Source organism: Nomascus leucogenys, chromosome 4 (assembly GCF_006542625.1).
Source record: "Nomascus leucogenys isolate Asia chromosome 4, Asia_NLE_v1, whole genome shotgun sequence".
NCBI classification, from domain to species: domain Eukaryota; kingdom Metazoa; phylum Chordata; class Mammalia; order Primates; family Hylobatidae; genus Nomascus; species Nomascus leucogenys.
In genome coordinates, this window is record NC_044384.1 from 135,977,395 (window position 1) to 135,990,764 (window position 13,370).

The window sequence follows — 13,370 nt, forward strand, 5'->3', positions numbered from 1 at the left end:
GTAGCGCAGGCTGCAGTGCAGTGGCAGGATCTTGATTCACTGCAACCTCTGCCTCCCAGGTTCAAGCGGTTCTCATGCCTCAGTGTCTCGAGTGGCTGGGAGATCAGAGGAGTGCACCGCCATGCCTGGATAAATTTAGTATTTTAGTAGAGATGGGGTTTTGCCATGTTGGCCAGGCTGGTCTTGAACTCCTGGCCTTAAGTGGTCTGCCTGCCTCGGTCTCCCAAAGTGCTGGGATTACAGTTGTGAGCGACTGCACCCAGCTACTATGACATTTTTAAATATTCAAAACATAAATGGCATTTAACATGAATTTATGTAGACATTAAAAGTAAAACATACATTCATTTTATGATTCATCTGCTAAGCAGCTTCCTCAATTCCATTAATGAATCATGGGAGAAATGGCAGTATTTCTATTACTGGGGAAAATAAAGCCTACAAAATAAAATGTATGACAGTTTTAATGGGAGTAAAGCAATATATTAGTATGTTCTTAGGGTCAAATTTTATACACATATAAATGCACATGTACACAACATGTTATCGGTTTATACACAAAGACATGAACTAAGGGAAAAGTATATTTTACAGGGCATTAATTATGGTCACCCAAGTATAACATATCCCTATAAATGTATCTTCATATCATTTTTTACTACTCTCCCTCTCTATTGTTACAATGTTGAAAACTAAGAGTAACATGTTTCTCATGTGAATTGCTTAAATTCAAACAATGTGGCAACACAAAATTACGTCCATTTTTGTAAGAGTATACCATATTTTATTGCTTTATCTTACTGATGGCATTTGTTTCCAAATGCTTGCTACTACAAACATTCCTGCAAAGAATATATTTTCACAGGTCTCCTAGTCTACATGTGCAATATTTTCTCTATGGTCTATAACCGTAAGTGGAATTTTTGAGAGGTTTGGTAAGTGTATTTTCAAATTTGCTATGTACAGTCATACTGCTCTCTAAAATGAGCAACGTTAGTTCAAGTTCTTACATTTCACTAACACAATACTACCCAATTATTGATTTTATCAAACTGATAAGGAAAGAGTTGTATCAGTAGCTCACCACTTGGTTCTGAGCATCTTTGGATATGTTCATTCCTCTTTTTTGGGTTTAATCTTTGGTACACTGCTTTTCTTTTTTTTTTTTTTTTTTTTGGTCCATTTTTCCAAAAGCACAGTTGCTTTTTCTTGACTTGGAGGACAACATTTTTTTTTTCTAGATACGAACTGACTGAAGTATTGCATTCAGATTCTCCTTTATATTTGTATTTTAAATTATTCTGTCATGTAGAAAGCTTTAATTTTAATACGGCCAAATTTATGCATCTTTTCCCTTATGAGTTTTGGTGGTTGTTTCCTGCTTTAGAAATTAAATCCTCCTTCTAGGTTTCTAGCCTTTTCTCGTAATACCTTCAAAGCAAGTCAGGTAATAAGGAGATCTTTGAACTTGTTATTCCCACTGCCTGAGGTACTTTTCCCTGGGATGGCCATGTAATTTACTCCCTCACTTCCACTGGGTCTCTGTTCAAATTCGATCTTGTCAGAGAAGCCTCCCCTCACCTTTATTCTGATGTTTTTTTACTATAACATTGTTTTTTAAAGAAATTGCAGATTGTATACGTTTTACAATGTACTTATTGTCTTTGTTCTGGCACTACAATTTTAGCTCCAAAAGGGCGAGAACTTTGTTTTATTCTCTATCTTACCCAGTACCAATAACTCTTTGATGTAGATATTACCATCTGTTTACAAATAAGGAAACTGAAGCCCAGAGAAGTTTGAAGAACTTGCTCAAAGTCACAAAACTAAAGAGTGAAAGATGCAAAGCAAAAAAGCACAAAAAAAAGGAAGTACGATGATATCAGGATTAGATGAAAATGATAACAAGCATTGGGCAAAGAACATAGTTGCTAGCCCAGTTTCAGCATGAAATATCTTTATGCTAAGCATAAAAATCTTTTTCATAAAGCACAGAGCATTCAAATACATTTTACTACTCCATAAACATATTCCAGATTTCACAAATAAGTTTGGAATAACTCACAAAATTGCCACTTCAAACATGTCTATGATTTTACCTTTACATCACTTATGTTTCACACTGCTTTAAATCACATTTTTATAATTTACTATTTTTGTTGGGAGCAAATGCAGTAACAATATAGCATTTTTCAAATTATATGAGTTAAAAAAATATGCAAACTCCCTATTAACAGGGCAGAAAGGGAATAGAAACCCCAAGTCTAACAAGAAAATTTTAAGATTTCAGCATGTCAAAAACCTCAGCAAATCATCAGTTATCATTAATTATATGTGCCAGAAGTATGCCCATGAACTCTACTCCTATAAAGCTATTCCCAAATAAATAAGGCAAAATATAAAATACTGAAAAAACTTCATATACATCCAAAAATCTATTTTAGATTAATTTATATAGTGAAAAATTAAAATGTAAATGTCCAACTATAACATATGGGACATTTTTGTGATAGGTTAACTAGCCATAGAAAATGAAATTGACAAAAAATTTTAATAACAAAGCAAGAGGCCGGGCGCGGTGACTCACGCCTGTAATCCCAGCACTTTGCGAAGCCGAGGCAGGCGCATCACAAGGTCAGGAATTCAACATCAGCCTGGCCAATATGGTGAAACCCCGTCTCTACTAAGAATACACAAATTAGCCAGGCATGGTGGCACACGCATGTGGGCCCAGCTGCTCAGGAGGCTGAAGCAGAGGTGTTGCTTGAACCCGACAAGTGGAGGTTGCAGTGAGCTGAGATTGTGCCGTGGCACTCCAGCCTGGGCAACAGAGTGAGACTCCCTCTCAAAAAAAAAAAAGAAAGAAAGAAAAAAAGCAAGATATATTAATAGTAATTTTGTCACCATACCGAGTGAAAAGATGTATATGTTTGTATAATATGTATAAAAGTATGTATAAAACCTGACTCCTTTAAAACAAATGCAAATAAATGACTGCAGGGAATGAAAGATAAAAACAGTAACTATTCATGGGTGAGTTAATAAAAGTGTGGATTTTTGTTTTCTTTATTGACCACAGCCTATAGAGCAGAAATTGCCATACTTTTTCAGGAAACGGTCACAAAGTAAGTATTTTCCAGCTATGCAAGTCATATGGAGTCTGTTGCTATTACTCAACTCTGTTGTAGTGCAAAAGTAGTCACAGGCAATACATAAATGAATGGGTGTTTCTGTGTTCCAATAAAACTTTATTTACAAAAATAGCAGGCAGGGTGAATTGGGCCCGAACTGGTCCTGGTTTGCCAAACCCTGCTGTAAAGGTTTTAAGGTGGTGTCAAAAAAAACTGCATACCATTATGTCTCACTGGAATTTAGCTTTATTCTTACTTGACAATTTTTAAAAATGCAAGGATTTGTAAACATTTGTGCACACAACCTTAAAGTGGGAATTTTAAAGCAAAGGGATTACTAGACATAGTTATATACAACTTCAAGGTAAAATGTTTTGTTAGAAATCAGCAGGGTCAGTAAATAAGTACGATCTCTTCCTCAGAATGTTTCTTGCAAAAATGAGTTTTCTAAGCTTTAACAAGAAAAGAGCAGTGAGCCGTTTAAATACCTGATGGCTGTAATTAAGACATATGAATTATACTAAAATGGCTTTAAGCTCGCTAACCCTCCCTCTCTATTATTTAAAGATATATTTTTTAACTCAAGGACTTTTAAGAGTTGAGAATCGTTTAGCTTGAAGTTCATTGTATTAAGTAAAACATTTTTGGCTGAAAAACAGACTGCGTAATACTTATCATTTGGGGAAAATTATATTTGTAACATAAAAATCTTTATTTTTATATAGAGGAAGAAACTAGATGATCATCTCTCAGTGCTCTGATGTGGCATTTCTTTCATTGAGTGGAAGGCTGAATGATTAATGAAAGACCCTCCAAATCTGAAAAGATTCTACTTCTGACCAAAGAGAATGTAACATTCTTTTTGATCATTAAACTGATAGGTGTAGCCATGTAGCTGTGCCTTATTGAAATATCCCAACATTAAAAGAAAATAACAGATGGACCACTACCCTTTATCCTATACACACATACTTTGGCCTAGTTTGTGTATTACTTTGCACATTTTTGTTGATTAATATCATAGCAATATATATTTAAACTACCGTACACACCCCAGTTTCTTTGCTGATCCTGTTGATCATTTTCCTACTGCTTAGTCAAAATATTGACATGGTCCCACATAAAAAAGCTGCTATTTGTGTAAATTACAAACAATACCCAGAGGCACTGAGCATTCCACGGAACTAGTAACAAATAAATTTACAAAACAATATAATCCCTTCTCAATTGCCTAAATTTACTGTTGCTCCTAGGAATGGAATCAAGATGTTTTCAATTTAAAGATAAATGTAAACAGACGTTGAAAAAAATGTTAGCACATTATAGAAGACTTAAAGGAATCTAAATCTAAAATTTTCAACTTGCATCTATCATTAATGTTTTTCTATAGTATGTTCCTTGGATATAACACATTAAAAGAAATGTTTGCTCTATAATAGACTAGAAGCAGATGCCAAATAAAATCATATTCTTTCATAATAAATGGAAAAAAATGTTTTTGCTCATAGAAAATGCAATGTGATCTTTATAAGAATAAACATTTTAAATTGCTAGTATAACTTTTACTTTTATATAAATAATTTTACTTCCAACTAATATTTATTTCATGTCATTTTCTTGAGATCCTCTAACTTAAAAAACATGTGGAGAATTAAGGGACAGTGGCAGGTCAGAGATTATATAGTTGACCCTAAAGCTGATCCTAAAACTCACGTATTCTATATCTCCTCAAACAGAGACACCATATCTTGGTGAATTCAGTGGGAACATTACTGTCTATGGAAACTAATTTGATCTGGTTGAAATTTTAAATAAATTTCTAAATGACGTTAGTTCTGCCCCTCCTGTGATACTGATACTGCCTACTGATAGAAAAAAAGGCAGATTAGTTAGGACAATAAAATCATACATTTCTGCAAACGTTTCTCTAAATGTGAAATGAAGGTCCCTTTTTATTTTAGAAAACCACTACTTGTAATTACATGTCTGTTTTATTGTGCCATACTTATAAGTGTATTTAGTAAGAAAAGCAGATTTCAGGTTATCTCATTAAAATCATACATGAGGTTTTGAATTTTAAGAACATTCTACAATCAAAAACATATCCTACCTTAATTTTATCATTTCATCACCGCAGTTCAAATTCTCTACTCTGGGAAATTACATTAAGAGTTTTAAACATAATTTCATGTATTTCATATACATACTAATTCCTCCAATTATGGTTTCAAAAACTGCATATTTGCACTTCATGATATTCCACTTAAGATCCATGTCCCTGAAGCCTGAGTCTTACTGAATTTTGGACATTTGAAAACTGTTTTAAGCACGTAAGTGTAACTGAAGAATTACTTGCACTGTCATCTGTTGTGTGTCCTCCTCTTCCTTCAGACTGTAAATGTTACACCATCAGACATCTTGTCAGGTTTTGTGACTTTTGTACCTCAGCACATAGACCATACACCTGTCTGTACGTGTGTATTTATATTTACATATCCCCCACATGTATTTGTTTTTATACTGCTAGAGGATGTTGTGTTCTGTACAAAAATATGATAGAATAACTAAAGAAATATCGCCGGGCACAGTGGCTCAGGCCTGTAATCCCAGCACTTTGTGAGGCTGAGGTGGTACATCACGAGGTCAAGAGATCGAGACCATCCTGGCTAACACGGTGAAACCCCGTCTCTACTAAAAACACACACACACACACACAAAATTAGCCAGGCGTGGCGGCGTGCACCTGTAGTCCCAGCTACTCGGAATGCTGAGGCAGGAGAATGGCGTGAACCCGGGAGGCAGAGCTTGCAGTGAGCCGAGATCGCGCCACTGCACCCCAGCCTGGGCGACCAAGTGAGACTTCATCTCAAAAAATAAAAATAAAAAAATCGACATATCCACTGTATCTTTATTAAAATAAACTTTTCAGATATATACAACAAATACACACAATGTATAATTTGGTGAGAATATTACTGGCCTATTCGCCACAGAGGTTTTGATTTATTGGCAAAATATTACTAAGTAGAAAAACAGTGGGTTAAAGGTTTTAAGCTCTTGACTCTTCAACTGATTGGCTTTATGATCTTAAGCAATTTAAACAATCCCTTTCTCCTCAACCAATTATGAGGCTTAATCAATCTTAGGAACTTTTTTGAGCAACAAATTCCCCTCCAAACCTTGTTTTCCTCCATATTTCTATCCTACAACACATAGGTGAACTGCAGAATCATCTCTGATTCCTGTTCTTGAAGCTTACTTGTGACATTTATTATCAATTTTGTTTCTTCTTCCTCTAAAACAGCAAGTAAGTCACTCATCCATTCCCTTACTTAGGTTCATCCTGGAGGATGAACCATTGCCAGCACGCAGAACGACTGCCAGCGACTCCTGCTTCCTTTGCTCTGCCTTCTCTACCTACCCTTAATATTATTACAGGAGCAAGCCTCCACTGGCTTTCTGTTCCCTAAACAAGCATGACGCCACTATTTCCCTTCCACAGCAAAATTTATCAAGAAGACATGCGGGGCTCAACCTCATAATACTTCAGAAACAATTCATAAGGTACCCAATGCCAAACATGTAAAATGGCATATTAATTGCACTGCATCTACTACCTGTAGCTGAGATTCAAATTTCTCAGCAAGGTTTTCATTATCTAGCCTAACCAAACTTTCACCAATCTCCTCAAAATTTGTATTCCAGCCTTGATGAATTTATATTCCTGCAATAAAGAATATTCGCTCTCACTTTATGATTGTGTACCTGTTGTATCTTCTACCAAAATAGCCTCCTCACTCATTTCTCTGTCTCTGAAACTCCTTTTTATACTTCTATATCCAGCTGAAAACTCAGTGCCAATTCTGTAGACAGGGATTTAGCTCCTCTGTTGCTACTTCCTTCGCATACATTTGTCTCACTGTATTTTAAGTATTTTTCTGTCATCCGACCTCTCTGTAAACAGCAAATATCTCATTCACATTTGTATTAGGTGGTGAAAACATTAAAAAAGGAAAAAAAAATGAAATAAAAATTTTTACTTGCAAAAATACAAAGCCCTGTGTAAGTTATTTTTAGATAGTTTACATATATTCCATATTAAAATATAATGTTTTTTTTCATATAGTTTTCTCTCAAAGACTACTTAGGATTGTTTTCTTAAATGAGGTATTGAAAAAATAAAACACTGCTGATATGGAGATAGTTTTATACTTAGTAAATATAAATCTATAACCTTTGATACAAAATGACTCCATCTGTTTTCTCTTAGGATTTTGTTCAGCAAAACTTTGTATATGGCAACTGCATCTAATAATTTGACTTACTAAATTGGGACGAGAAATCCAAAAGATAGAAATGTTCTCTCTACACATAAATGTAACTTTTTGCCTGAAGAAAAAAAATAATACACAAATTACAAAGAAAATATGGATTGTTCAAAAAGTAGCAGTAGACTGTCAAATGAAACTAGAATCAGAAATTATTGAAAAATAACTTTTCTTTTTGGAAACGGGGTCTCACTCTGTCGCCCAAATTGGAGTGTAGTGTGTGATCACAGCTCCCTGCAGCCTTAACCTCCTGGGCTCAAGTGATCCTCCTGCCTCCGCCTCCCAAGTAGCTAGAACCATAGGTGTATGCCACCACATCTGGCTAATTTTATAATTTTTTTGTAGAGACAGGGTTCCCCCTACTGTTGCCCAGGCTGGTCTCAAACTCCTCAGCTAAAGTGATCAGCCTGCGAAAGTGCTGGGATTGCAGTGCCTGGACTTCTTTTAAAGTTTTACTGATAATGAGTCCACCATTTTAAAAGAATTTTTCTCTTTCTTAGTATTAGGTATGTCTAAAATAAAAAACACAGAAAAAATGAAGCAACAAATAATGACTATTAGCATAAAGAGAATAGGGACTTATGTATCAGAGCTAAGATCTATATGAAAAAACTCATACTGCTTGTGAAATTCCTTTGAATCCTAAATCTCAGCTTGATGTCAATGATCCATGAAATGAAACCTTGGAGAATTCCTGCCATACAATAAAATGATGATCTCAACACAGCTTTTCATCCTTTTGCTCGGTATTCCTGATGTGTTGCTATAAACTCATCACTTTATCTAGATAAAGTATACTGCTAAAATGCTACACCATGGATTGAAACAAGTTAGGAAAAAAAAAAAACTACAATATTTAAATAAATGAGAGTTAAAAACTTACCTGCAACAAATGCTTTATGTTTCTATTTGCTTTAATGTTAACATATTTTGCTTCCTGAATATCTTTAAATAGTAAGTTGAGAGTAAATACAGCTTTGCCCTTTTTTTTTTTTAATACGGAAGAGTAGATATGTCTATAAATATATACATAAATACTTCCTTTTCTCACCGAAGGCACCTCTGATGTGCAGAAAGCATTAATCTCTTACCATATTAAAGGTGGTGTGCAGAAACTCAGCATTTGTTGAAAAATACAACAAAATCTGTATTTCCAATTCCATTCTATGAGACAAACTAGAGCCAAACAAGTACTCCTCATAGCAGTTTCTTAATTTTGAAACAATAAAGCATACAGGCAAGTAAATAAATGTAAGAAAGAAATGGGCTGCAGATATGCCCAATTTCATGTATGTATCCAAGCATGCATAATCAAGGGGTGGAAGAAATAAAAATGTTGAGAATTGAGACATAGGAAGAAGATGGTCAGTGTTATTCAATGAGTTTCAGAAAGGTATCTTTTAGTTCTCCTGCAATATAAATGAGATTCATAATCTGGTTCTTCTTAACTTCATGTCCTTCATTTTCATTAAACCTTGAAAAACAATGCCTTTTTATTATCTTATAAGTTACACAATTTAATGGGTTCAAAAATGTTGCTCTAGAAAAATTAAGTCAATTCAATGCCTACAGTTCAAGTTTTAGAATTTTGATCAATTTTATTAGAAGATGATTTTTTTTCCTGGTCATCTACACCTTTGTCAAAAGCTAGGTGTATTCATTCTCACGCTGCTAATAAAGACATACATGAGCTTGGGTAACTTATTAGGAAACAAAGGTTTAATGGACTCACAGTTCCACATGGCTGCAGAAGCCTCACAATCATGGCGAAAGGCACATCTTACACGGCAGCAGGCAACAGACAGCGTGTGCAGGAGAATGCCCCTTTATAATACCATCAGATCTCCTGAAACTTACTATCATGAGAACAGCATGGGAAAGATCCACCCCCATAATTCAATTACCTCCCACCGGGTCCCTCCCATGACTCGTGCGGATTATTACAATTCAAAGTGAGATTTAGGTGGGGACACAGAACCAAACCATATCACTAAGGAATCAACCCATATATATGTATTTATGCGTATTATCTGTGGCCACCAAAGTTCTGAGTAAGAAAGAAAGGAAAACACAGGAATGAACCAACTAGCCTTTTGTGATTATTGGATGCTTAATGTGTGCTATCTCATTTTCTTCACACAGAAATGCCGTGTGGTTAGTATTGCTAATCCTGATTTTAAAAACGAGGAAGTCTTTGAGCTTCTCGAGAATTCCAAGTGCTTTAAACATTTTCCATCCTTTTCCCCCACCATACCGTAATGACTATATACCACCACTTGATGCAGTGCCTAAAACACAGTAAGCAAATAAAACAGGTTGCTTGAATAAAATGAAGGGCTCAAATAAGTCTTTGCTGCTAGATTTTAAAAAATGCATTGTTATGACACAACAAAGTAATAAAATCCAAAAACTTCAATGTTGTTGAAAAGATAGTATTTTTCATCCAGATTAAAAATAATAGGCATGACTAACATTCATTGATGCAACTGTATGTCACACACCATAATAAAGTATTGTACATAGAACTTAAGTACTTGCACAAACGACAGACCATGAAAAACACAACTGAATTCTAATTCTAGCTCAAGTGGGCTTCCCTGACATAAGCCTTTTGTGGGCTCCGGTTTTCCTACATATAAAACGAGGTTTGGCCTAGATGAATTCTAAGATACTTAAAGGTTTACAGCTTTGGTTATAAACGGTACTGGACAGTTTGGTCTAGACTACTTCATTTGAATAGGAATCTTAGTAACCAGGATATTAGTTATCACATTTTATAAAGGATACTAGAGGCACACGTTAAATTCTCATAATGACTCAATATGTTCAAGCAACACTATGAATTTAAATTTCAAACATTTTAAGACTCACAAAAACATCAATGTTCCCCCAAAACAGTGTCCAAACTAATTTTATTTCATTCTAAGAATATTCAGATTAGATGCTTAACCTTACCTTTTTCTTATCCTGCTATTTCTTATCCTGTTATATTCTTTATCCTTCTAACTCCAAATCATAAATTACATTGTATGATCTGATTCACAACACTTAGTCTGACTCAGTCTGATATGTTCCAAAAAGGCATGTTGAACCACTCTAAATCTCCTTATTCTGACATACCATATATTTAAGGGGAGCAGTACGATGATAATACCTTTTTTAAGCTGCTATTTATATCATAAGGCACTTTTTTCTCACCATTAGGATGCTACAGGGAAAAGCCATATAAACTTAAAAAAAAATCTAGCCAGCGATCATCAAGGTAGAGTAAAAGTAATACTTTGAAATTCAACAGTCAGTAAAAAAAAAAAAATTATGATCTGTTAATGATACTGAATAGCAACAAATTATACTGTAATAGGAAATAATTAGCATAAGAAATAAAAATTAGTCATACAGTACAGCGTAAAATTTAATGTCTCTTAAAAGTCTTGATATTTACTGCCAGGAAAAATGTCAATTTACTAACATGTAGCTTCAGTTTGCCCTTTTCAATTCGTCAGTATCTTAAAAGGATACTCAGTACCAGAATAATGTGTGATTCTGCCACAAACTGAGCCTGGCTGCTCCCATGAATGTAGCTCTATAAAAGAAGACAAACAGAAATTACAGTTTGAGAAAGCCTCATAATTATTTTGTAGTTTAAAGGCATGAAGATAAACAATGGAAAAATCTAATTAGATTTTTACAAATTAAATTTTTATTACTTTCTACTAAGTTCCAATTATTTTAAATAATTATGTTAAATGCAAATAGATGAAAGTGTTGGTTGATGATACTACTGCAAACTGTACGTGACAACTAAGTATCAAAAGCAAACTTAATATAACTTGTTAAACGATTTATCACATACACACATAAAGTGATTCCTGTAGAGTTACTGCAAAAGTACAAAGTATAGCAAAACATTTTTATGATTTTTCATCCTTTAAAATAAGTTAGAAATGACCAAATGTATAATCACTACTTTTCACATTATCAAAGTTTTTAAAATAAGGAGTCAGCTTTACAAATGCACATAATTCATTATAGCATTTAAATTTTTTCGAAACTATTCAAATTGTTTTCACCCTATTGAGTGGTGTATAGTTGATAACAGTTGATTATAGAAAATCCAGCACAAATCTCCATCTAGATTATTTGGCTTCTAAATTGATTCCCATGATTATTTCTGCTGATAATCTCTCTTACGAATATCAGTGGCTATGGAGTTGTTTTAAATAAATGTCCTATTTTCTATTTATATAAGAAAAAACTGGAGAAAAAATATAACACAGAGTATAAATCAATGCCTCAACTTTTACATCATTTATGATGTATAACTATATCACATGCTTCAGATAGTTTTCTCAAGGTATCTTTTTTTTTTTTTTCCTCTTCTTCAAATTTTTCAGGGGGTAAATGTGCAGATTTGTTACATGGGAAATTGCATGTTGCCAGAATCTGATGTACAAATGATCTTGTCTCCCAGGTAGTGAGTAAAGTACCTGATAGGTAGTTTTTCAATCCTCACTTTCCTCCCACCCTCCAACCTCAAATAAGCCCCAGGGTCTACTGTTCCCCTCTCTGTCCATGTGTACTCAATGTTTAGCTACTACTTACAAGTTGAGAAGATGTGGTACTTGGTTTGCTGTTACTACATTAATTTGCTTAGGATAATGCCCTCCAGCTGTATTCATGTTGCTACAAAGGACATAATTTCATTTTCTATGGCTGTGTAGTATTCCATGGTGTATATGTACCACATTTTTTTAAATCCAGTCCACTGTTGATTGACAATCATATAAAGTAGTTATTACCTGTCATCTTCCAAATGAGGAAACTGAGACTTAGAAAAATTTACCTAACTTGTTCAAGATTGCACAACTAGTAATTGGTGAAGTTTGGACTGAAACCTAGGACTGTTTGTATAGGTATGTATGCCCTTTCCACCATACAGTAACAACTTACCAAAACACAGGAGGAACCTCAAGTAAAACTTTGTAAAAACTTTAATTAAATTTTGACAGTTAAAGTAATTAACATCAATATTTAACTAACATATCTGAGTTTAACAGTACAGCATAATATGGCCAAATTTACATAACAACTGCAAAATAGTTTGCCTCTCTGAGGATCACAAATTTAGAGAATAACTTCAGATGTCTTCTAGGTGAGTGATTTATACTCTTTTCTGTTTATTTTCAGTAACAGTATCTTCTTTGATCAATCTTTTGTCAAGGTCATCAATGGACTCCCCCATTACCAAATCCTGTGGTCCTATGTCAATCTTCCTGGCCTTAATCTACCTGAAAAATCTGCTGCATCTGACCACTCATTCTCTTTAACATTTTCTTCATTTGACTTCCAGGACCCCAATCTTGAGGATGATTCTATCTCATTGGGTCTTCCTCCTCTGGAAGGAGAAGGCTGTTCCCTTCCTACTTTCTAGACTCTGGAGTACCTCAGAGCTCAACAGGCTCAGGCCTCTTCTCTCTACTCAGCCTTCCCAGGTGTTGTCATCCAGTTTCATGGCTTTAATTACGTCTATATTGATTCTCATATTAGTATCTAATCTGATATACTGGAAGTCTGAAAACAGCTAAAACGAAACTCCTGATATCCCTTTCTATCCCAGCATCTGCTTCCGTCCCATTCTCCCCTAACTCAGGAGAGTAACTTAATTTTTCCAGTAGTTTAGGCAAAAATTCTGGAATCACCTTTGTGTCTCTGTCCTTAATTTTCTTTCACTCTTTTCCTTGCCTTTATTCCCTCTTTCCCTCCTCCCTCCCTCCCTCTCCACATATCCAATCATTCAGAAAATACGATTGGCTCTACTTTCAAAATTCATTCCAAATTCAACCACTTTTCACCACTCCCAGGAAGAACTAGCAAAGGAGGCTAAAATATAAGGCCCAAATATTTGTCTGAT

At 34.7% G+C, this 13,370-nt stretch overlaps 1 protein-coding gene across 3 annotated transcripts in view; it reads right to left on the bottom strand.

The window, feature by feature from the left end:
- The window catches only part of TUSC3 (tumor suppressor candidate 3), a 236,351-nt gene that overhangs the window by 24,367 nt on the left and 198,614 nt on the right, over positions 1–13,370 (bottom strand). For all 3 annotated transcript variants that reach the window (XM_012499062.2, XM_030812346.1, XM_030812345.1), the window contains one exon: positions 10,979–11,042. In XM_012499062.2, the coding sequence (XP_012354516.1) occupies positions 10,979–11,042 (64 nt within the window). The remainder of the gene's footprint in view (positions 1–10,978; positions 11,043–13,370) is intronic.